Source organism: Vicia villosa, unplaced genomic scaffold, assembly GCF_029867415.1.
Source record: "Vicia villosa cultivar HV-30 ecotype Madison, WI unplaced genomic scaffold, Vvil1.0 ctg.002009F_1_1, whole genome shotgun sequence".
Classification (NCBI taxonomy): Eukaryota; Viridiplantae; Streptophyta; class Magnoliopsida; order Fabales; family Fabaceae; genus Vicia; species Vicia villosa.
This window is the reverse complement of record NW_026705810.1, coordinates 108,466-134,853: the sequence shown is the minus strand read 5'-3', so window position 1 is coordinate 134,853 and position 26,388 is coordinate 108,466. Positions and strand designations below refer to the sequence as shown.

General features: G+C 34.2%; 1 protein-coding gene and 1 non-coding gene across 5 annotated transcripts; both read right to left on the bottom strand.

The window, feature by feature from the left end:
* Nucleotides 1-10,096: 10,096 nt before the first annotated feature.
* On the bottom strand, nucleotides 10,097-13,480 carry LOC131637466 (calcium-dependent protein kinase 26-like). 4 transcript variants are annotated; one of them, XM_058908047.1, is made up of 8 exons: nucleotides 13,185-13,480; nucleotides 12,024-13,100; nucleotides 11,762-11,905; nucleotides 11,482-11,634; nucleotides 11,164-11,279; nucleotides 10,902-11,069; nucleotides 10,505-10,729; nucleotides 10,097-10,378 (listed from the first exon to the last, which is right to left on the bottom strand). In XM_058908047.1, exons 2-8 carry the CDS (start codon nucleotides 12,835-12,837, stop codon nucleotides 10,250-10,252), a joined length of 1,749 nt encoding a protein of 582 aa, XP_058764030.1. In that variant the 5' UTR covers nucleotides 12,838-13,100; nucleotides 13,185-13,480; the 3' UTR covers nucleotides 10,097-10,249. The 4 variants fall into 4 exon arrangements, with proteins under 4 accessions (XP_058764030.1, XP_058764031.1, XP_058764033.1 ...); XM_058908048.1 differs by having other exon boundaries at nucleotides 12,024-13,082; XM_058908050.1 differs by having other exon boundaries at nucleotides 12,024-13,053.
* An 8,281-nt stretch (nucleotides 13,481-21,761) lies between these two features.
* TRNAR-UCU (transfer RNA arginine (anticodon UCU)) lies at nucleotides 21,762-21,834 on the bottom strand. The gene has a single exon. It is a non-coding gene; the product is annotated as a tRNA-Arg (tRNA).
* Between the last annotated feature and the right edge of the window lie 4,554 nt (nucleotides 21,835-26,388).

Here is a 26,388-nt window from a genome sequence, read left to right as displayed (position 1 = left end):
GCTTCTTCCGTTGTTCTAACGGAGGAATTTTTGAATTGGGAGGTACTATCATCTGGCCATCTTTTACTAATAAGTCAAATATTTCGTCACATTTAGTGACGTCAAATGTATAGGTTTTCTTAGGAAATCTATCGCTTTTATCATTCTCTATTGGATTTTTTCCATTAGAAGGGGTGAGCAATTTGCAAGAATAAGGTGGCGCCTCTTTTAATTCAGCAAGGTCTATTTCGACCTCTTCCATGTTGTATGAATCTTCGAAAGGTTCGCCATCAACGTCTTCGGCTTCGACGTATGCTACTCTCTCCTTCTTATAATTTTTACTTGCTCTGGCCTTTTCTGCTTTTAGTCGTTCGACTTGTCGAACCCTGTCTGCCAATTGGGCCATATCCCTTAGGTATTGAGTATCCAGTTTCTTTCGAATTGAATAATCTAGGCCACCTGCAGCCATTTCAACTAATTCATACTCTGGGACAATCGTGAAGCATCTTGATTTCAACAAACGGAACCTGTTTAAGTAATCATCTATAGACTCCGTGAACTTCCTCTTGATGCTAGCCAATTCTTTCAGACTTATCTTGGTTTGACCCATGTAAAACTGTTCATGGAATAATCTCTCCAAGTGTGCCCATGCATCTATGGAACTTGGGGGCAACATGGTGAACCAAACAAAAGCATTTTTTGTTAGCGAACTAGGGAAGTATTTAATCCTTAAATCTTCGTTCCCTGCTAGATCCCCTGCCTCCGTCAGATATCTGGCTATGTGCTCCACGGTAGACTCATTGGTGTCCCCTGAAAATTTAGTGAATTTTGGTACTTTGGTACCCCTTGGCAATTCTGTTTGCATGATATATTCTGCTATGGGGGATGTATAATTTGGACGTCGAAGCCCGGTATTAAGGCCATTGTTAGCCATTATTCTCTCTATCATGGCAGTGAGATTGTTCTCTGTTGCCAAATTGTCTCTCCTAACCCTATGGACCACTTCGTCAGGATGTTCATTTCTTCTTACTACAACTAGATTAGGCTGTTGCTGGGAAACTGCTTGTTGGCCAACGTTAGTCGTTTGACCTCGAGTTTCTAAATCTACCACTTGGTTTTGTTTGGCTGGTGTTGGCCTAGGTGGCGGTGCTGTGGCTCGAACTGGTTCTAGAATGGGTCCCCCTTCCTGATAAGTTGATTGGTTGTTCCTTCGTCTGTTTTGTGGAACTCCTAAAAAATCCGCCATTCGATTTATTTGAGATGATATTTTTTGGAAAGTTTCCACATTATCCTGGTTAGTCCTAGCAATGTTTGTTGCTAACGGATTCAAGATTGACCCCAATTCTTTAGCAAGAGTTCCTAACATATCATGGTTACTTGCATCCATTTCTTGTCGAAATGCTGCTTGACTATTTGTGGTAGGCAGAGAAGCCAGTATTCTGTGCGCTTCGACCTATCGAACTGACATTCAGCGAAAATGTCGTCGGGTTAGTTGTAGTGTATGTTGGCCCTGATCCCCGTAATCCTGTCATATATGAATATGGCATTCCATATGGATTGTTGGGTCTCCAACCTTCGAAAGTGGATGATGGTCCTGGGGAAAATAACTGACTTGCAGCGTTTGTCGAGAAAGGGGGTATCTCGCTTGCGCTGATGAATGGAGGCGCGGTGGTCGAACTCGAAACTGGTACAGTCCCTGTTGTCCCTGTAGTATTTTCGGGTATCGCCTGGGAACTACCTATGGGTTCAGATCCTGTCGAAACCGGTATAGCCTGCGCCTCTTGAGTAGAAGTCGAAACGTGCGTAGAATTTGTCGCTACTGTTCCTGACCCTTATGGGGGATCTTGATCCCCCCTCCACTGGCCGCATTGACCTTTTTCTTGTTGTACCTTCGTTTAGGAATCGGTTGTGCACTGTTGGTTAATTTACCGTTCCTAAGGTTCATACAAGGTCTTGATATTTTCTAGACAAAACAAAACAATCAATTAATAACAATCTGTTTGACACTGTCCCACCGGGTGTGCCAATTTGTTTACGGTGATTTCCGATAAACAACTGCTAGTCCTCCAAACTATAATAAATATATTTTGGTTACTCGCAGGATCGACTAGATTGATCCTAGGACATAGTCAAACAATTGTCTTTCGACATGATCTGATTCATGCTTGTTTGTTTTGGCTTCGAGAAAAACTTCTTTGTGATATGATCGTGTGAATATGTGTTAAAAGACAACACTTGCTATGTATGTAAGTATGACTTTCGACAAAGAAACATAAATAAAGATATGTAAAATGCAGAAATGTAAAGTGCAAGAATGTAACGTGCAAGAATGTAAAGTACTTCGAAATGAAATAAAACAGAATAAAAGAAGTGCAAGAATATAAATAACAGGAAGTAAACGAAAGCAGTAATAATGAAAAGATACTTTGCATAAAAATGAAGTACAAAGATATTAAACTGGTGTTGGTGTCATACGTACATTTCTCAGTGAACTCGTTCTCTAAACACTTGATACTTGAGTGATTTGTGAGTGATTTGTACAAAATGAACACCCAGAATCCTAACATTAAGACCCTTATTTATACTAAATTCGACCCTAACGGTCCTCCCGCCTGAATCCTCTTTCGACGCGTGGCAACGTGATCAGAATTGAGAATGCTACGAAAACACGTTAAGCTTCAGTACTTTATGTATTTCGCAAAAACGTTTAAGTCTTTTAAAGATAATCCTCTTCGAATTAGCTCCAAGTCTAACCATCTTTTACTCCAACTCAAACCAACATTCTCGAAACATGGCCATCAGTAGCCATTTTTAATCTCAGAAATGGTCATCAGTAACCATCTTTCTTCAAATTGTAACTCTTCAAAGGATATTCTTTCTAAACGAAATCTTCAGCCAACACATGTTCAATTTAATTGTACAATGTTTCTAAAGCTTTCCTCGTCGGACCAACAGGATTGATGTATGACTAGCAATAAGGCTGGACCGCCATTGTTAGGGTTTTTGTACAATTAGACTATAGTAGATATTGCCTAGGAATAGGGATACCCTATAGTAACCAGAATATTCTTGATAATTTAAAGGCTTGATTTCATCATAATTCGCTAAGGAATTAGGATTTAGGATGAATGCTCAATGGTTTGCCCACTAAGGAATTAGGGGTAAACACCCTTAAGAACCGGTAGTTGATAATTTTGGATTTCTTATTGAAATAAGGATTCAGAGTTGTTACATGTTAATGCACACACCTACCCTGGCGTGTTACTCATATTTGGCCAAGTCAATCTTTTACGTTTATTTGCAGTTTAATTCAAGATTCTCCAAACCAAAACCCCAAGGATTTTGTTTAATTGAATTAAAATAGAACTCTATAACACCATGCAATCCTTGAGATCGATACTGTGGGATTTCCCATTATTACTATATTGGCAGATTAGTACACTTGCTAATTTACCGATCACTAGTAAAGACATTATTGGATTTGTTTTAATTAAGATTCAAAATTGGATTTATGAAGACATGTTAAGCAAAATTTCTGACATTCTGCGTGATATCTTGTCTCAGATTGCTTGCTTGGCGAGCAAGGTTGATTGAAGATTATATCATACTTATGAGTTTTGTTTCATTTACTGTCCAATCACAGATATGAGTATGTTAGCATGTATTTAGATTTTGAAAAGATTTATCCTAAATTCAATTTTTATCAAGACTCCAAGGTTCAACCACTTTCAACTCTAAACCCTATGGAGATTTTTAGCTGGACTTTTGTTGAGTCTTTGTATTTGTATTTTGTACACTCTATTCTTAGGTATCAAGTATAAGTCATTCGAATAAAGTATTGAGTTGTTTTAGAGTTTTATCTTTTATTTGTGTAATTGAATAAACACTTGGGAGAGTGTTCTAGTGAAAGTGAGACGTGTCTCCGATTCAGTCGAAGCCTTAATCGAATCTTCATGGGTAGCATTAGGAAAGTGGCACCGGACGAAGTGAGTTCAAATAAGAGCAATTGTACTTTTGACTATTAAGAGTGAAGTTCCTTTCAGCGGGAGACTAGATCGAAATTCAAGGGTAGTATTAGAAAATGAGGCATTGAACTAGGAGAGTTCAAATTATACCAACTTATACTTCTGACTAGTAAGAGAAAATTTCCTTTCATTAGGTTAAATTCCTCCAGATGTAGGTGATTTTTTACCGAACTAGATTACCAATTCATGTGTTATTAAAATTTTCCTTTATTCTGCCAGTTATGGATTTAAATTATCATACACAATGTTCGAACATTGTGTATGACATCTTGTTGTTTGAAGAACAAAATTGTTAGACTACAGAAACTTATTTAGAGGGGGGTTGAATAGATACCCCATGCCATAATGGCATTTTAAACTCTTAAGAGAAAAAAAATAAAAACTCATTTGGAAAAACATGTAAGTGTAAGGTTTTTGCTTGGATCAAATTGTACTCTATCAAACCAGGTTATTGAAATCTCAGATATGCGAGCCTAATGGAATTAAGATAATTTTAAGATATTATCGATACAAGATCATTTCAATTTAATCCCTCAAAACCAATCAATATGTTTCCTATCTCCAATGAGATTGTATAAAGCAAAACATTGCACTTTTATCGAGCACTTGGCGTGCGAGCGAGTGTTCAGAATGTTTCTATTGACTTGTGTTGATACGAAAACCACTTATAATCAAAGTGATTATAAGCTGATCAACACATTACCTTAAACTAAAATAATGGCAAAAAAATTATTACGATTCGTTCGATTAAACAATGTTATTTGATAAATTGGATAATTGAAGTTAAGAGAGTGAAGAGAGATAGAGAGAAACAAGGATTTATTTAGGCAGTTCCCCATTCATCCTTACGAAGGATACATCTGCCCCCAATTCCATTTTGGAATTGAGATAAATTTCATACTATTGCAAAAGATCTATTACAAAAGAAATGCTGCAATCTTACACCCCTATAGTTTATGTTGATCCAACAAAATTCTCTTTGCTTGATTAGAGTGAAATTAAGCACCCAACAATCCAATCGATCCACCATCTTGTGCTACTAGGCTTGCAAGAAACTCCCGTTCTTCAAGGTATTCACTCGGTCGAATCCAACTGCAGATTATTGTTACAAGATTACCAAATGATCCACTGTCTCGCGCTACTAGGCTTGCAAGAACCATATTTTTTTTCAAGTTCTTCACTCGGCCGAATCCAATTTGTATAACTATTTCCAGAAACCCTCAAATCTTCATACGATCTTAAGGTAAAAATTCTCACAGTTTTTCCGGATGAAACCTCATTGATTCTCAACCCCAATCTTAGATTAAAACCAACATAAATTGAAAATTATCAACCGAGTCAAGATGGCACCCCAACAAAAGATGATTATGTGTGATTTGTCAGTGTGTATGCATAGGGTCAAGCTTGAAGATGAAGAGCAATCAAGATAAATGTTATGGTTTCATAAGTTTGAAATGATGCATGAGAGATGTATTTATAGTGTGAGTACATTGGCAACAAGAGAAAAATGGAAGATTAAACACAATCGATATAATGACTAAAGACATAAGCCTGAAACATGGATGTGCCGACACATTAACCTGCCTTTAAAAGTATGTTCCAGCATGTGTATACATGTGCCGGCCTGAGCAAGTTAGTGGCTACAAGCTTCAATATTAATGCACATGTGTTGATCTGAACATCGTATGTGGCGACACATGATATGTAAACTTTCAGTATGTGTCAGCCTGAAGGTGTGTCTGCCGGCCTAAATGAATTAGAGGCTACAGTCTTTAATACTGAGTTGCATGCGTCGGCCTGTAGAACGTATGTGCAAGCACATGCAATGCATTTTAGTGAAGAAAATGTTTTTCATGGTTTTGGGTAAGGTTGTCAGAATCGAGTTTTTATCTTGACTCGTTTTACCTAGGTAAAATCGAAACATAAAATCATAACCTCATATTAAAATTATATTAACTTTATATATACGACATATATACTTATATAATATTCTAAATGCGTTAATTATTTAAAATTTTAACTTAATTATAAAGTGAAAACATACTATATCATCATAATAAAGTGTAATATTCACAAACTTGTATCAAACTACATAAATGAAGGAGTGAAAAACACTTAGAAAGGGGGGGATTGAATGAGTGTAACTCAAAAACTTGGAAGATAAAAACAATGAACACAATTATTTTTATCCTGGTTCGTTGTTAACCAAACTACTACAGTCCACCCCTGACAAGGTGATTTACCTCAACTGAGGATTTAATCCACTAATCCAACTGATTACAATGGTTTTCCACTTAGATACCCTCTAAGTCTTTTAGAGTCTACAGATCACAACTTGATAACTCTAGGAAATCTTTTACAATCAATGTAAAATAAATGTTTACAAGAGTTTAGATTGCTTCTAATAAAGATGTAATCACAACTGTGATATTTCTCTTAAGTTCTAATTCTTAACACTCACTAAATATTACAAAGAGCTGTGAGGTTGATGATGAAGTTCTTTTTTCTTTTCAGTTTGACAGGGTTTCTGTAAGTTTTGCGCAAGTGTTGTATTTTGCTTCTGATCAGAACTTCTATATATAGGCGCTTGAGAGGAAATGACCGTTGGGAGCATTTAATGCTTTGCGTGAATAGTACAACGCTGCATTTAATGTTTCACACTTTTGTCAACTACCTCGAGCCATGCTTTTGCTGCTTTTACTGACTTTGCCTTTTGTAGCTTCTAACATTCCTTTTGTCAGTCAGAGATTTGACGTTATAGCTTTTTCATCTTGTACTTTCTTCTGGACTCAGAATGTGTTGAGTAGACATTTGAATTTCAGAGTCTCCAGCTTTGGTGCAGAGCATCTTCTATCTTCTGACTTTGAAGAGCTTTGAGCGTGATACCATCAGAGCTTCAGAGCTTGTACTTCTGACTGCCATCTTCTGATGCTTTCCAGTTCATGTTCTGATTCTGCAGGACCATCTTCTGATGTCTTGCCAGAGCATGTTCTGATGAAGCCATCCAGAACTTCTGGGTCAGTGCTTCTGAACGCTGATTTGTGCATACTCTTTTATACTTTTCCTGAAATGGAAAACGTAAAGGATCAGAGTACCACATTGTCTTATACAAAATTCATACATAATGTTATCATCAAAACTAAGAATATTGATCAGAACATTTCTTGTTCTAACAATAACTTGTCCACCATATCATAAAATGTAACATCCAAAAGATTATAAAAAAAAGAAATAGTTTCATAAGTTCAAAAAAAAAATCTTTTCATCTTCATCTTCAACTTAATCAAAAGTTCAATCCTTCTACAACATCATCTTCATTAGAATATTCATGTTCGACTTAATTAAATCCTTCTCCAAATGTTAAAAATTATTTAATATTATAACCAATATATGAATGTGAATAAAATTAGTAATCCCTAGAGAAAATTTTATGGGCCTAAATATAAAATGTGATTTATAAATTTTGAAAAAAAAAAGTAAAATCAGGTTTTCAAGAGTAAAATCCAACGATTTTACATGATTTCACCGATTTTAGAAAGATTTAAATCACTTAAAATCATTCCGGAATACGATTTTATGTAAAAAGGTTCTTACCTGCGATTTAACTTGAAATGCTGACTTAGATACGTGAAATCTATAGAATTTAGGTTTTAAATCGAGATTTTAACAACCTTGGTTTTGGGTCAATTTCAAACTTGTTTTAAACGATTCCTAATATTTCTAATGCAAGGGTGCACACATATACTCAGAGACACAATTCAATGATTAAAAAAGATAATTCAATCCTAGTTTTGACATCATGCAAAATATCTCTAAATGACAATTGTATTCACATATTCCCCATTTTTAATGATGGAAAAACTCAAGTTTTTAGATGATGCTTTTCCTGATTTACCTGAAGGCTCCCCTTGAGTATGTGCATCTGTTCTGGACTGGCCCAAATGTTCCAATTGGGCCAACCCACTCTCTGGCGTAAACTGGCCCAATAAGCATTGATCCAAACCATGATAGCCAATAGGGAGGACTTCTTCCCCGCGTTCCGAGCACAACTGAAGGTTAGCTGAGCAGGCTAAGATTTCGTCCCCGGCAACGACGAGTGTTCTGGGCACGAATAGTCAAGACCTAGTCAACAATCCCCTATATTCTGGGCCAGAATCACGCCCAGGCCCACGAAGATAGGGGATCCAATCCATTCCAACGAGAACACTTATAAATAGCCTATGTCCCTAGAGGGTGAGGTAATCCAAACTTTTCCCGAATCTCATACTTTCTATTGTACATTGTTGTTCTCTTACTTACTTTGGCATCGGAGTACCTTGCAGGGACAACCATTTTTTTTCTCAACCATCACCGAAGATCAAGCCTACCGTTGCTGACCACTTGTTCTTCCTGTAGCGAACAGATTCCTTAGGGGACTAAGTGTTAGTCAGAAGCCACAAGAAGACTGTGGCTGCGGCCACAGTGGTTTCATGATAATGATCAACTGAACTTGTTGGAGTTGTCAGCGAGGTTGATCATTAGCTTATTGTGGTTGTTTCCTTGAGAGTCTAACTGTTAGTCAAGAGTCTCAAGAAGACAGTGGTTGCGGTCATTGTGGTTGTCTGTAATCAATTTTGTTATAGTGGATCAAGTCCTTATTGAGAAGGCAAAATCATCTTGGCGGGTGGACTGAAGTAACTTCATTAACAGTGAACCAGGATAAAAATAATTGTGTTCATATATTTTTATTCTCTTGTTAATCTCTTGTTTTGAGTTGCGAAAAGATTATATTTGGTGCAACCAAATTCAAACCCCTTTCATGCGTTTCTCGCACCTTCATACATATGGTATTAAAGTACTTCTAAGTGCCACATCTCATAGTTTAGCGGTAGAAAATGAAATCCAACGCTATATATAGGACTCAAGTTTTTCTTTACAAGATGCACCATTTAAAATAAATTTAAGCTTTTATTTGACTTTCTTTGTTCTCTTATGCTCTTGTATTAGAGTGTTGTGAGATGTAGTTGAATATTTATTTTGGAGGTTGTGCGTGTACTAGGGGCTTGAAATAGTTAAGGGTATATTATGTGTTGTAACAATTTTCACATAATGTTATTCTCTGGTTGTCTGTTGACAACGGTCCCAGTTTTTTCTCCAATTTTGGAGTTTCCATTGCGTTCCTCTTTTTTTCTCTATGCTTTGCTTTGTTTTTCCCAACAACTACTATCAGAGCTTTTGGTTCGATCTTGGGATACGAGTTCTTAGTATGATCTATGGTTGCAACTTTTTCTGATCTTCCACGTCAGAAAAGAAGGGTAGTGTTGTGAAAGAGTTGTTGAGCTGCAGTCACAAGTTCTGTTGTGCAGTTTGAGATAGAGAAAATTGATGGTATAATTTGTTTGACTTGTGGAAAGTTAAAGTCAAAGATGTGTTGATACATCAAGACTACACAAGGTGAAGGATTACGTTGGTGGCTGAAGAGCCTCCTGCCAACAAGGAAGTTACTCCATAAGTTTTGAACTTAATTTTTTACGTGTGAAATTCTTGGAGTGGTTTAACTTCAAGTGAAATGTATTCTTCATGAGAGAGTATGATAGTTTTTAAAACTAAGATTGTCGGTGAAGACAATGTGAAAATTGATGGAGTGGTGTAGTTGAGCGTATATCATGTGTTGTAACAATTTTCACATGTTATTTGATAGTGGCCGTAGTTTTTTCTCCGGTTTTGAAGTTTCTATGTTATATCTTTATGTTATTATTGTGTTCTTTTATTTTCTCTCTGCCGATATTTTCCAATACCCCGCAACTGTTACACGTAGTACCGACACCTCTGAAAAGAGGTGTGTCCGTGTAAGACACCAACACCGACACTTGTGATTACATTTAATTTATTTATTTTTTCAAATTATTATCGATATCACGGTGTTAGTGTTGGAGTCTTTTTCGAGGTGTCCGTGCTTCATAACACGCTCGTCGTCCCCAAGACTCGTCATTGTAGTTAATCCCGTCCAAACAAAGTCACTTCGTCGCCATCAGCATTAGTGACTATTCAACTCCAATGATACCTCATGTTAAACTCGAGTGGTTTTACAGTATATGATAAGGAATGATGCAATAAATTCTCTCAAATAATACCTATCAACATTTTAAGTAACCAGAGCCATTTCCTCGAGAAACTATGTTCAATTTAATACACCAAGGAAAGAATGCTACATTACAAAATTTTAGAGAAAATCAATCACTACAATGGTATAAACTTTTTTTACATTAGCATACTGGTAGTGCCTCCCTAAATGCAATGCTTAAACTACGGCTACCCTTTCGACCCCTCTTACCGATTTCTGCATTCCCTCTCTGCATCATGGCCACAAATTCGTTGTAATCTATTCGTCCATCCTGAAAAACCAAAACACGCATAACAAAGTTATTATCAATCAAACAATTTGAATCCAGTTCTGCCTTGAACAGGATTGCTTCTCATGGAAGGAACCTCTGCTAAACGAAAATAAAGTATATACTCACATTATTCTGATCGGCTTCTCGGATCATTTCCTCCAAGCCAACCTCCCCTAGGCCGAATTCTTCACAAGCTTTTTGAAGCTCATCTCGCGTGATGTATCCACTTCCATCTTTATCAAAATATGAGAAAGCAGCGACTAAATGATCTTCCCTATCAACTTTGTTTAAATGCAATGTTGCAGCTATGAATTCTCCATAGTCGATTGTACCACTATTATCAACATCCGCCTGAAACCCGAAAACGATCGGAATGATATGTCAAATTAATATAGTTCTAACTCAAACCTCGTAGCATATGTTTAAGAGACTTGATTTACTATCAAATGCGTCACACCGTGTCAGCTTAGATAGTCTATATAATTGGCATTATAACTGAAGTGTAATTCTAACTAATACTTACAGATTGCATTAGATCGTAAATTTCAGATTCATTGAGGTTGGCACCAAATTTTTTCAGTCCAATCTTGAGTTCTTCAAACGTAATGTAACCACTATTGTCCGTGTCGATCATCTTAAACATTTCTTTCAAACCAGCAATTTCTTCTTCGGAGAGATTCTCTGCAATAACCTGCATAGAACAGCATAAACATTTACAATGTGACAATCCAAGTAAACGCAAAAAATATGTTGTAGTGAGTTATGTGATAGAAAAAATAACTTACTCTAAGAGCCATTTTCTTGAGCTTGTTCATTGCAGTAAACTGTTTCATGCGACTCAAAACTGCAGAATCAAGAGGCTTGTCTGGGGCTGCTCCATCAACCTGAATCCAGGGGTGACCTGCAAAGAATCAGATCATCATCAAATCATTAAAAATGTGGTAAAAAACCTCGAGTTCAACAATATTTTTACGCTTCGGATGAAACTAAAATGTTCAACTGTACGAAATATTAGAGATTCGTGAAAATTTCTCTGAATGCTGCCTTATAACCCTTTGTTTCGCTAATATAGATCTCAATGAGATAACGGTAGAGAAACTTACGAAGAACGTCAAAAGCTGATAACCGTTTACTAGGATCTCTAACAAGCATCTTCTTAACCAAGTCTTTTGCACTTTCAGATATACCAGGCCATGGATCTGATGTGAAATCAAGATCACTATGCAAAATGGCCTCAAATATCTCCTGCTCCGATTCTATTTCAAACGATCAATACAAAAGTTAAATTTTTTAGAACTAGGAAACTTATAATTTTATCGAAACATAGATTAAGCAAATCGATATATTAGAATATAGTAAGTTTGATATCTTAAGAACTCTTACCACCCCAAAATGGAGGCACCCCACATAAGAGAATGTACAAGATGACACCAGCACTCCAAACATCTGCTTCAGGGCCATATCGCTTGCGTAAGACTTCAGGTGCAACATAATATGGACTCCCTACTACATCATTGAAAATGTCACCTGTAAAATTTAAGTGTTAGTCTCTTTGCAGTAAATGTTATTGCAATTTACCTAAGCAGAAATTAATTTCTTGTAATGTCAAATGAATTATGTTACATGAAATGCATTTTGGACAAACCTGGTTTAAAAAATGCAGATAGTCCAAAATCTATTGCCTTAAGAGGAGATTCTTCCTGCTGATTAACAAAAAGAAAATTCTCCGGCTTAAGATCACGATGCATTACTCCTAGAGAATGACATGACTCAATAACACCAACAATAGTCCGTGCAAGTTTAGCCGCTTTTCTCTCAGTATAATGCCCTCTTTCCACAATCCTGTCAAAAAGCTCACCACCTGAACACAACTCCATAACAACATGAACAGCAACAGCATCTTCGGAAGCTTCCTTAATCGAAACTATGCTTGGACTCCCAGCCAAGTGATGCATAATCTGAATCTCTCTCCTCACATCTTCCACATCCTCCTCTGTCAACAACTTCCTCTTCAAGATGGATTTACAAGCATACTCTTTCCCAGTTGCTTTCTCCACACAAAGAAATGTTGTTCCGAATTGCCCTTGTCCAAGCTTTTGTCCCAAATTATAAAACTCTTTTAGACTAACCGTTTTTCGCTGCAAAACAGAATCTGCTTTGAGTCCTGCACTTGCTAGTCTCTTCACATTCTGAGGTCTCTTTGGTTTTGCAGGTGTACCAACAGCACCTTCATTCGTTTGCGCCTTTTGTTGCGGTGATGGCTTTACATCCTCATTCTCAATTTTCACTACCGGTGGTGCCTTGTTTGGAGCAGCTTCTATAGCTTTTGTTGGACTGGTCTTATGTGCATCACAAGTATCTTTCTTCGTTCCACCAAGCGGCCAGCAAGAAGGACTTGCACAGGGTGATGATACATCCCTTGATTGCGAGGTTCCCGAACCAACACAGTTGTTTCCCATCTAACACTAATTACCCCCTATCCCAAGCATCATTCCTCGTTTGTGTCGTAACGGATGACCATGCCAAAGTCTATCTTATTAAGTATCCGTGTAAGAGTCGTGTCCTATCAGGAGTCTGTGTCCTGTCAGGTGTTTGCCCCAATGTCGTTTCCTATCCGGTGTATGTGTCCTGTCAGGTGTCTCAATTAGAGTCGTGTCCTATCAGGTGTCTGTGTCCTGTCAGGTGTTTATATCAGGGTCGCGTCCTATCAGGTGTTTGTGCCCTGTCAGGTGTCCGTGTCAGAGTCTATGATTCATAAACCAGAAATGTTTGGAAAAAAATAGAAACAAAAGAAATGTATGTTTACCTTTAATCATATGCTTGATGGTGCAATGCAATTGATCATTGCAGAAAGAAAGAGTGCGACATGAATATGAACATGCAAGTATATGCTATAAAAGATTTTGGAGAGATTTGAAGAATGTTAAAATTATTATAGGTGGAAAATTAACGTGAAAAACCCAACGTTGAACCAAATTCAATGAACCCTAGGAAGAAAATTTTGGTGTTTGATTCCAATGATTTTTTTGAAGATGGGGAATGGAAATGAATCTCAACGTGACAGAAATCACGTTGAAAAATGGAAGAGAGAGAGATAAAAGACAGATAGTTATGTCGTTTTTTCTGTTACAGAGAATGTTGGAGAAAACGCGTTAACAAAACATTTGGGAATTGGACGGTTAAGATGGAGGTACAAGTGGAATGGAGGGTTGAGATTTGATTTTGTTGGTGATGTGGTTATTTGTTGGAATCTACGTGCTATGCAATCCCCATGTTGTCGCCGACGTGCTTAACCGCCGGCTGCCGGCTTTTGCCGGTGAAAATTTTATTCTGTTGTATACATCTTTAGTATATTTAAAATTTCATTGATATTTTCATCTGTTTTGAATTTTTTATTAATGAAAATTTTATATAATTGAAATGCTAATAAATATAATCCATCTCTTCAAATTGAAGACTTCAATATTATAAACGAAAATTTATTTTAAAAAATATATTAAAAGTAAATAATTTAAAATTATTTAATAATAATATTTTAATATATTGTTTATTTAATTCAACAGTATGCAATATAAAGTTAATTGCTTGATTAAATATAAAAAAAATATTTTATTAATTTATTTTGTGTTAATTTAGGTAAAACAAACCAAAAAGCACTAAAGTTTTCGGTGATATGGGTAAAAGCTAATAAAAAGATAAACAACTTCATCAAGAAATGAAGTCATGTGTAAAAAGCTTGTCATGTCATGGATCCTTGTTTCGTCGGTATATCAGTTTTACAGTATCACATATAATATTAAATATAACTATTTCTCAAAGTACTAAGATAACACACATATTGAAATCTTTTCTAGACTGCATCTATTTTTAAAAACTTATAAAAAAAGGTTTTGGCCGATGTATAAATTGATTATCGAGTTTACTTCATCGATAATATAACAAGATTTAGGTCTATAATCGATTATGGATCATATTTAAATGATGATGGGACGTAATCGCTTAATAATCGATTAAGAAGCTTTCTGACGATTATGTTCCTGATTTAGCAAAAACTTTCCTACTTGCTAGTTCATAATCAATTAGAGTTGCAGTCTAATCGATTATGATGCAGATCCAACCCAAAATACTTTCCTTTCTTGGCTAAAGACTTTTGCTAAAAAAAAAACACTCAAGAAATATGAATATTACTCTTTCTCCTACTTTAACATTGAGAGAGCGAAGCACTTAGTGAGAGTTATTCTTTTGTAATCATTGATCAATATGTTTGACCTATAATGGTAAATCAAGATAGTGATGTTCTCGTGTCAATTATTATATCATTATAAAGGTTTCAAAATACACCTGGGATAATATCTTAGTGTAAGAAAGTTGTAGACTTGTGATAAATTTTCTATTATTAGAGGAATTTTCAAGAGAAAATCGTTGGAGATTAGAGTAGGCCACGTGGATTTAGGATGAACCAATATAACTTCTGGTGTGTTATTTCTGTTCTCGTATCTTTTTATATTTAATTTATTTACTCATCCATTCTTCATCTGTGGCTAATCTCTTTTATTAAAAATTAATCAAGTAAAATCAACCTTTTTCTTTAAAGTTTTAGAATTATTTTTAATCAAAGTTCACTCCTCTTTCCTTTTATATTTGAATTCACTTGGTCATCAAAGTATAATTCATGTTTAAATACTAATTGTCTTAAGAGATCACGAGCATTAAACGAACAAAATCACCTATACTCAGCTCATACAAACAGAGTACCTTCAATCTCAGTGCTAGTTATTCAAAAAGAAGACTTTGTGTGTGTATGTGAGAGAGAGAGAGAGAGATGGAGAAGATACAACTAGCACTAATACAAATAACATTTTTTAATGACAACGCTGTCACCTCGAACATGCTAAAAATCGAGAGTATAGGCCCTAGGAGCGTAATGTTTGATTTTATTAAAAAAAAATATATATATATATATATATATATATATATATATATATATATATATATATATATATATATATATATATATATATATATATATATATATTTCCCCTTAGTTTTCTCAAAAATCGAGGTAACATAGCTATAATTGAGCGTCATGTTTTATCCATTAAAAAATAATAAACCTATTATTAGTTTTTTTAGAAGACCGATGGAATATAACTATAAGGGATCTCGCTTCGAATCCCTATTTGTGCATTTAAAGTTTTTTTCAACGATTTCTCACATGGCGCTTTTCCATATTCCATGTTTTTCTTTGTTAATTAGTAATTCTCAAAATATTTATTATATCAATAAACAAGAATAGGCAGTAATAGAAAAGAAAATATTTTACTAATGATAAAAAAATAGGACAACAGATAACTATTTCACATATTAAAACTTTTGACTCCACTCAATTTCAACAATATATCCCTATTAACTATTTCTAACTGAGAGAAAAATTCATAAAGAACTCTTCCATATGGTATGATAAAAGTTTTTTTCTCCCGAGAGATGTGATAAGTGCTAAAATGTAGTTATTTTGTGTATGTAAATAGTGGTACTTATCGATACTTTTTGTAATACCGTTTGAATAATTCCCCATTTTTGTGTATATTTGCATCGTTTGTGTTTTGTTATGTTTTCGTATAAATATGTACCGTTTGATAGTTTTGTTGTCTATTTGTAGGTATTTATGTATGTTCTGAGTTTCGAGGAATAAAGTGTCAAAGACACGGCTGCGAACGCGGTTTTGAAGAAATAAAATTTGTTGTCCTGTTGAGGGCGCTTAGTGCGGTCTGGCAGAAAGTTTAGGGCTTAGCGCAGTTTTTTGGCGCTTAGCGCGGTCTGGCAGAAAGTTTAGGGCTTAGCGTAGTTTTTTGGCGCTAAGCGCGCTCTGGCGGTTTAAGAAAAAATAAAGGACATCGCGTTTAGCGCGCTCTGCAATTTTAGTTTTTGTATATATGTTGTAAAATCAGATTTTTTAGGTTTTTATCACCTCTTCCCCCATGGAAGAGATCTTATCCATTTTTGATAGTTTAGAGGCATAGGAAACACCATTAGGTGCTACATCATGTGGATTGGCTATGGATTTGTCTCGATTGCCTTGACACAGTGAGAGTTTCCGGTTCATCTTCTTTCTTTACTATGTTTCATTCCAATGGTGGGTTTTGTATTTATATTTCTACTCTTATTGCATGTAGATTTGTTGATCTTGGGATCGTTTATATATTCACTTTATAAATCATCATTGTTGTTGTTCTTGATCTTTTTTGCTTAAATGCTTCAGATTTGTGTTGTTGTAGAAATAGACATCATAGATCTTGATTAGGAATGATAACTATTAGTTTCTAAATTGTAGAAATAGATTTGGGACTAATAATCGTAATGGGTATCGAGTTTAATGCCTCCGTGTTATTTGTGTCGGTTGAGATATCGCTGATGTGAATAGTGCGGTTGAGCTTTCGTCGGTGTTTCAGACATGGACATTGATATGGCATCTCGAATGATGCCTGGTGATTTTGATGCGTATTGTGAGTGTTGAGCGATAGATCTTCAGATTTAAGTATTTGACGGGTAGAACGAAATGCAATTCCATAACTATTTCTCTTAGACTATTAAGATTGTTTATTTTCTTTTATTTACTTTTCCCGCATTTTACTTTCCGCACCCAATCATGAAACTTAGAACGCGAGATAGTTGATAGGCAGTTTTTCTCTACCAATCTCTGTGGACTACGATACGATATAACCTATATCACCCGATAATAAATAATACATATTACTTTTTGCTTGCCGCTTTATCGCTTCATCAAAATGGCGCCGTTGTCGGGGATTGGTTTTTAGATTAATCACATTGCAATGGTTTCGCGTTTTAAGTTTCGTAAATATGTCCATATCGTATATTTTGTGCATAGACACATACTTGTATATTTGTGTATAGTTATACTTGTTTCGTTTTGTTTGGTAAACTGACTAGACAAGTTGAACTCGGATTAGCTCTTAAATTACATATCTTCACTTTTCAACTTGTTTAGTCAATTTCACCATTTCGTTTTAAATTGTGTTTTTCTTATTGTTTGAGTATTTGCACATATGTGTTGTTTATGTTTTGTTGTAAATTGTATTGTTTCGTAACGTTTGTTCAAGTGTGTGGTTAGGTCGTTTTCTTTAGGTGCGTTTGAGGCGAAAGCATTGGCGTGCCATGAAGGAAGTTACTACCGTGCACAATAAAGGCATCAAGCTAACGACGTAAAACAAGCGCTTGTTGGGAGGCACCCCAACGGTTGTATATTTTTCTGTAAATGAGTTGTGTAGGTGTTAAGTGGAGGCCGCACTGGAAATTCTGGTTTTCTGGACTGGTTCTGTTTTTCTGGTGTAGTGCGCTTAGCGCGGTCTGCTATTTTTGGCCAGTGAACTCTTTTTAATTGTTCGCTTGGCTCGCCTTTTTCCCACTTCCACCAAGGACTTATAGTGTAGTAATTATTAGTAATATGTGTTAATTCTTTTGTTGTTGTTTAGACTTAAACTTTGGCCCGATTACTTGAAGTCATCTTTGGTAATTCTCCAATTTTGATTGATTCAACATGCCAATTGTGCAGTAATGATTGTTCGAATTTGTACATAGCAAGGTACTCGTTTATCGCTTTCTATAGCATAACATGTTTAGGAGACTTTTCATTTGTACAATTTTCATATTATTCATTCTTTTTGCATAACTTGATCATGACTTGAATCACATTAATTTCCCCTTTTAACCATAAATGTGAGGTGGCTTTCCATTGTGTACATATGCGAGTGACCGACATTTCTTGTTTTAACTGGATATTATTATGTTTAATCTGTCGTTTGTGTTGATTTTGTGAATGCACAAAAGTGATCAAGGCACTTGTTTGATTTTGAGCACAACTACCATAGCCAAATGTCAGTTCACCTTGTGAGAGTGTGACCATTCGTAACCCCTTTGAGCCTTTTTTTCATTTTCAATTTTGTTTTTGTACTTGAGACATAGTTCACATTTTGATGGATTTTTATTATCTTTTTTCTTAAACCCTCAACTATGATGTTTAGTTGTATTTTTACCTTGCCTTAGAAACTAGAGAGTATTCAATGTATATTGTGGTTGGATTCAAGTTGGGGAGAGGATGTTTGCCTCTTTATGATGTGGTTGGTATATGGTTGTGAAGATAAAAGAAAAAGAAAAAAAATGTGAAAAAGAAAGAAAAGAAAAAGAAAGAAAAAAGAGAAAAAGTTGGAAAAAGAAAATAACAAAAAGAGTAGTAGAATAAGATTGTGCTAATAAGTTTTGTGTTTGGTTTGACAACTTGTGATGAAGAAGAAAGTTGGATTGGAATTGTATTGTTTGAAACTTTGTGGAAGTAATTACTCCCTTAGGTTTAGGCAAGTTTTTATTTCGATTAGCTTTAGGACTTATCACTTGTTTGTTAACCGAGCCACATTACAACCTTTAAAGCCCTTGTGATTCGTGTCGTTGCATTTTCAATACTATTTTTGGATGAGTGCATAATTTTGTCTATTGTTTGCAAGATTGTAGGGTGTGTGTCAAAGTCCTCACCTTTCGGGTTTTTCATCTACCGATGAATTTTTGCTAGGTGTGATTCATGATTGAGCTTGTTTTGTTTTAGAATATTTTGTATGATTTTTGTACTTAGGATTAGTTTTTTTCATGTTGTCGTTGTAGGATTGTGGTAAGTATTTACTTTGTTCGTACGTTTTTGTTTGAACCGTACAATTGTTTCGTTTTTCCAAATCGTGTTGATTCATGATTATTTGGATTTTTAACTTTTGCGATATTGAGTGTTTGGCCTTGTTTGAGGACAAACAAATTCAAGTTGGGGAAAATTTGATAAGTGCCAAAATTTAGTTATTTTGTGTGTAACACCCCATAAATTTCTTTATTTAATTTAATTAATTTTTTTAATTAAATATTAGAATTAATTGAATTATTTGAGAAATATGGATTAATGAGGCTAATGGGCTAGTGTCACAAGTAGCAATTGGGGGGTGTGTCAGTTGCAAAGCCTTTTACTAAACTAAGGTTATAATTTTCATAAAATAGAAAAGAGGAAGATTTTGTGAAAAGAGAACCAAAGAGGAGAAGAGAAGGCTGAACGTGAAATTGGGAGAAGAGCAAGTGCGAAGAGCAAGAGCATCCAAGAATTAGACATCGAGGTAAGGGGGATTCTTCTCATTAACCTCTATTATGGGTATTATGAATAATTCGATTGAGTTCGTATGTTAGGATTCTTAATTGGGTTATATGTCGGTGTTTGGGGTTTTGTTGAATTTAGGTTCAATTTATGATGTTTGATGTTGGATATTGATGTTAGAACCTGATAGAAGTATGTGTAAATGTGCACTTTACAAATCATCATTGTTGTTGTTCTTGATCTTTTTTGCTTAAATGCTTCGGATTTGTGTTGTTGTAGAAATAGACATCATAGATCTTGATTAGGAATGATAACTATTAGTTTCTGAATTGTAGAAATAGATTTGGGACTAATAATCGTAATGGGTATCAAGTTTAATCCCTCTGTATTATTTGTGTCGGTTGCAATATCGCTGATGTGAATAGTGCGGTTGAGCTTTCGTCGGTGTTTCAGACATGGACATTGATGTGGCATCTCGAATGATGCCTGGTGATTTTGATGCATATTGTGAGTGTTGGGCAATAGATCTTCAGATTTAAGTATTTGACGGGTAGAACGAAATACAATTCCATAACTATTTCTCTTAGACTATTAAGATTGTTTATTTGCTTTTATTTACTTTTCCCGCATTTTACTTTCCGCACCCAATCATAAAACTTAGAACGCAAGATAGTTGAACGACAGTTTTTCTCTACCAATCTCTGTGGACTACGATACGATATAACCTATATCACCTGGTAATAAATAATACGTATTACGTTTTGCTTGCCGCTTTACCGCTTCAACAAGATGATTATCATTTCCTTTAAGAAGTTAAAAATGGTAAGAGGAAGATTAACTTTAACTCTGCGAGTAAGGAAGTACAAGAGATGTTTGTCATCCCAAGTAACTGTTTCTAGTTGTTTCTCTCTTGGATGGAGATTTGAAACTAGAAGTTGAAATCAAACTTTTGCAATTAAGAGTAAAGTAGCAGGGCACATGGGCTTATCTTTGTTGGCATAAATTAGGTGAACGTTGGTTGAGTAGACATTGTTGAATATATATAATGTTCAACATAACTACCTTTTCACAGTTTATTATCAGAGAAATAATTGATGGAGTAAAGGTGGTAGGAGAGCCATTGACATAGAACTTGATTACTTCAACATCATGACCAATTGGCACAACAGAGACATTTAACTAGAACTCTTTAACGAGATTAATGTAGATGGGACAATGAAGAATGTCAAAGTAATCATTCAACTTTAGTTTGGAAATATTTTTTCTTAGATCAAAACCTTTGTCTTTCAAATCATTGAAATCAACAAACTTTTTATGGATAACGAACAAAAGATTTTTATCCATTTTTGAAGAAAAGAAAATACTTTGAAACTAGGTTTGAAGACACAAAGAGTTGGAAATGAGGCGTTGAAAATAGGTATATTGTTTAAATAACTCAAATGCCTCCTTGAAAATCCAAAAGAAACGTTACATTTTGAATATGGATGATCATTATATGATCCAATGCACTCCATGTTTTAGAAATAAAACCACATCTTATCTCAAATTTTCTTATAACCAAGGGAAAAACAATTCAGGAATCTTTCTTTTATTATATTTTTTATTTGTAAACTAAATGATATATCCCATCGGTTTTCTTAATAACCGAGAGATAAAATAATCAGATTTAACTCTAAAAGCACTCCCTAAACATATTTTACCGTAATCCTAACTCGTGCGCATCATTATTTGGGATGGATTGCAAGATAATGAAATCTTGGAACTTAAGAAGCTTGAAAAAGTTCTCTACGATGAATTGCAAGTGTGGAAAAATATTTCTCAATGATTTGAACAAATATCTCCTTTAGAAATTGAATGCATTCAATCCATAGTTTAGTAAAAGGCTTTGCAACTGATATTTCTCAATGATTTGAACAAATATCTCCTTTAAAAAAATCTCTTAAGACTTATTTAACTAAATTTTATTTTTGAAATATATCATTTTGATATTTATGTGATTTTGAAATGTTTTAATATTCAATAACATATATTTTTGTTACTGGATGTTAAATTAGTCTTTTAATTTTAAAAAAAAAAAAGTTTGAAAAAACTTCTACTACTTTATATTTTGTTCATAAAATTTTTTTAAATAAAAAATATCAATTTTTAGTAATCTATCAAAAAGAAAAAATAGTTCATCCAGTTTCATGTAAAATAGTTCAAATAGACATGATAATTCAATTACAAAAGTCGTTTTTTTAAAAGCACACCTGGTGGGACTCAAACCCACAATCGTTTGATTAGAAGTCAAACGCCTTATCCATTAGGCCACAGGTGCTTCTTGTTAACTATTCCTTGTAAAATGTTAAAATATTATTATGATTTCAACTACTTTGTCTTTTCTTTGCATAATCCTAACATTTGTAAATGTCAAATAATCACATTTTCAAAACTGCAAATAGACATGAGAGCATTGAAAAATAAACTTTCATCTTTTTATTCCTACTCTTTCTCACACTCTCACAATTTTTTCATCGTTTTGGCTCTAATAATTCATCAAAACTTTCACACCCTAACAAAATAACACAAAATCTTTGGATTAACATGATGTTATCTCTCCTCAATTCTAAACACCCTTTCAGTTATAAATTATGATGTTGCACCAAATTGTAGACGACGTCCCACATATAAATATCTCCATGCATTTGAGGTTAGCCTCTAATAGTTAAAGTCTGTGGAGCGCTTCTTGTTCGGAAATCACAACCAATGGTGGATGTTTATGCAAAGGCTCACATTTATGAAATTGTTGCATGTATTAAAGGAATGAAAGAGTTTGGAATACTCCCTGGCATGCTATAGGTTGAACAAGATGTTGCTGCAAAGGATTAGACAAAAATGTTACCAAGATTGTATCATCCTTTGGTTGAGGAATAGAAAGTGGATTTTTGGAAACTTCAATAGCAGCAACAACAGTCTAACATTGAATGGAGGAGCTAGTGGCTTTGGATGTCACCATGGTTGATGGATCTAAGAAATGATTTGATGAAAAGTAAGTTGATATTCAAGAAAAGTGATCAAGAAATGGAGATCCGAACTTCTAATATAGAAGATCAAAACATCTAATGTGGGAGATCTAAACTTCTAAATGAGGATATCTAAACATGGAAATAAGAAAGAATCATATTTTGATTCCCACGGGCTATGTCATTGTTCCATGGTAGAACAAGAATTGATCCATGAACAAAGATATAGAACTTGCTTTGGTGGTCTTGAGCATTTGACGCCTTGAAAAGAGGATGTCTTGAAAGGTTAACACTCCAACATACCTTCTTCTCTTTGTAAACTTTCCATTTCCTTCTCTCCATCTGTTTTAAAATTTGGGGTTATTTATAGTCTGCCAAGCGAGGAAATATTCTTCTCTTGGAAATTTTCTGATGATTTGGATGAATAATGTAACCTTCATATTGCTACTCAATATTTGTTGGTCAATCCTTTGGTAAGTAAAAAAGTATCTTTCATGGTTTGATTCATGACCATAACTTGTCAGATCATTCTCTATGTTTTTACAAATGTGATGATTTTAAGAAAACCAAACCATGCTCAGTTGCTGAAATCATATATGGTTATTGTGTGGCTTCATTTAAAAAATATTCAAACTAATTGGGCAGGTGGTGTGATTTAGAACATGTTGTATTTTCAAAGATCTTGTTCTTGATTACCTTATGGAAATCTAATCACATATTTTTATGCATGACGTGGTAAACTTGGAAGGGGAAGAAAGAGACAGAGGAAAATCAAAGATTTGTCACACCAATATGAATTTAATGAAAGTTTTAGAAAGAGATTAAGGATGGGTTTATGTTCCAAATTCTCAAGACCTTACAACTCCTCAAGCTCCTTCTGCTCCTCCACAACCAACTCAAACAAATCTAGAAGAATTTGTTTACGAGATACATTTTTCACCTTCCTCAAATGCTCTGCTTCTGGGTATCCTTGCAAGCACTCAAGAAAATAATATGATGTTTCATTGTGAGTTCCAGAGTCAATTTCACCTTTGATCACTTTATTGATATGGGGATCACCACTCCTCCCCAATTTCAGAGTAACACTCAAAGAGTAGTGGTGATGATGATGATGCAAAACAATATTATTATGTAAAAAATTGTTTACGTTTTCTTGTTGCTTTGCCTATTTGTTGTCTTTATCTTGTAACCTCTTATTTCCATTTATATAAGTTTAATGGTTATTTCATCTATCATATTACTTTATGTGTTCTATGAACTTCTGCTTGCTTTTTTGTAATAATTTGTTATCCCCATTTTCTGATTATGACGAAGAAGGAGAAATATACTCTCAGGGGAATATATTCTATATATATGTTAAAGGAGTTAACACTTAAAACTTTATTTTCTTCTAAACCTCTCTTCTAAGCTTGTTTTGTCGTCATCAAAACGGAAATAATGTGATTCCATGCCCTAAACATGTATAACATGAATAGATGATGACAAAAGGGGATCAAAGAAAAATATAATAAACATCATTAACCAAATTTTGTACTGGTTTCATAAAAGATAATTTACACAAAAAATTTATATAAAATAATTCACTCCCAGCATAATTCAAAATGATTTATAAAATACAAAATAACTTGTCAAAGTTTAACTAATATATCTGATAAGTGGTCAAGAATGAGTACTATACCATATCTTGACATTTATAAGGTCCATTAATGCAAATTCATTGACAAAAACCATTGTTTTAATTAGAAACTGAAACTTGGTAATAGAATGGTTACTTGTTGATCTTTTATTTGAATTAATGCAGGAAAAATCACCCAATGAATGTCTAAAAAGAAAAACAAGAAGACTGGCTCGCTACAAGCTCGTTGTAGCATAAAACAACGAGCAAAAGAATCAAAACACGAGCAGCACGCTACAAGTGCGCCGCAACACGCTTCAGGAATTTTAAAAACAACAATAATCTGGTGACGTCTCGCTGCTAGCACGCAGGTAGCACAAGTGCGCTGTAGCACACTTTTCTACGCAGGGCGCAAGTATGCTGCAGCACACTTTTATGAGCAGAGCGCACTAAGGCGGCAAAACTCCTAAAGGCGGTTTAATGAATTCTTAAGGGCTAAGATTTCAAAGGTGCACTGCAGCATGGAAAAATTGCGCACGGAGAAGGTAGCAGCTGTTGGAAAAATCTATAAATAGCAGACTTGGACCATTGAGAAAATTGATTATTCCGAATTCAATTTTCAGCTTTCTTATTTCCATATCATTGTAATATATTAGTAGAATAGTCAAAAGGAGAGAGGATTTTAGGAGATGGAGCTGGATATGCATCAAGAGTCGGGAAATCGTCGTTGATGCTCGTTCATCTCCATTCATCCATCGTGCTTTAAGCTACCATGAGTACCAAAATCCCTCTCTTGTTGGGATTGATCGTAGTTCATCGAAACAGTATGTATTTTCTTTGATCATGGCATTACATGCAATTTATGTATGTATCATTATTGATGTTATCTTTGTTTCATCATTTATTTCATGGATTGAATTGATATTGATAAATACGATTCTAATCTCGATCTAAGATAACATCTATTAAACTCTAAATGCTAGACATAGATTTAAGTTTGATATTCACCGAAGGTATCGACTCTTCATGCTACCGTATTGTTTAATAGACTGAGAAATCGTCGATTAAACCATAAGGTAGAAATCTCATCAAAGTTTAGACATAAACTCTATTTCTGAGTGATACGTGATGATATTAAAACATGCTTAATTTGCATATAACTGATCTGTGATTTTTATATTAATCGGTGGATGAAATCCAATCCCAACAAACCTATCTCCTTGAAAACTTTCTTTCTTAGTTATATGTTTTTATGTTTCGTACTTACAAATCAAACATCTTGCAAAACTTCTGCTTAAAAGTGTAATAATTGTTGAACGGTTTTGATATCGCTCCAGTCCCTCTGAATACGATAAAACACAATACTTACATTTGATTTACTCAACATCAATATCTCAAATAATTTATGAACTTAAAATAATTTATGAACTTCAATTAAAGATGAAGCGCTCAAGAAAATCTAAGCAAAATATTTTTTTACTATATTTTTCCGACCTTGTAGTCGAGCCCTAGATTTAGCTCTAGATTATTAGAGCTTCATTCCCTTGAAAACTATAAGGTTAACATAAAAAAATCACTCGTGAGTTTCATACGATATATGAAGCTGTCTGATTCAGTTTTTTAATTATTTTTATAGTAATACATGTTTTTGTTTAAAAACATTTACAAAGAGTTTTTTTTTAAAAAAAAAACTATTCAAATAAAAATTTGATTTAAATAGCTTTTCATAAATTTTATTTTAGGTATTTCATTTCGTTGTTAAGATTTTTTTAACTATCAAAATTTCAAAAATATCTTAAATTTGAAACTATTTTAAATAAGTTTTCATAAAACCATTTTTAAAATATCTATTTTTAAAATTTTATGTGATATATATATATATATATATATATATATATATATATATATATATATATATATATATATATATATATATATATATATTTGTTAGTGGATGTCAAATTAGTGTTTTTAATTTATAAAAAGCAAGTTTAAAATAATTCTACTATTTTCAAATTTTTTTATCATAAAATTTGAAAAAGCAATTTTTTTAAAAAAATTGTTATATTACATGTTTTTGTTAAAAAGTTTACAAAGTATTTTTTTAATATTTAAATAAAAAATTGATTTAAACAATTTATCATAAAATTTATATTAGGTATTTCATCTTGCTGCTAACACCTTTTATCAAATTAATACTTTAATTTATAAAAACTAACTTTGCAAAAACTTCTACTTTTTGAAAAAAAATCAT

Coding starts and splice junctions, on each gene's coding strand:
- LOC131637466 (XM_058908047.1), bottom strand. CDS start 12,837: ATGGGAAACAACTGTGTTGGTTCGGGAACCTCGCAATCAAGGGATGTA. Junction 11,070..11,163: donor TCAAGAAAATGGCTCTTAGA/GTAAGTTATTTT, acceptor TGTTCTATGCAG/GTTATTGCAGAGAATCTCTC. Junction 10,730..10,901: donor TTTACGATCTAATGCAATCT/GTAAGTATTAGT, acceptor TTCGGGTTTCAG/GCGGATGTTGATAATAGTGG.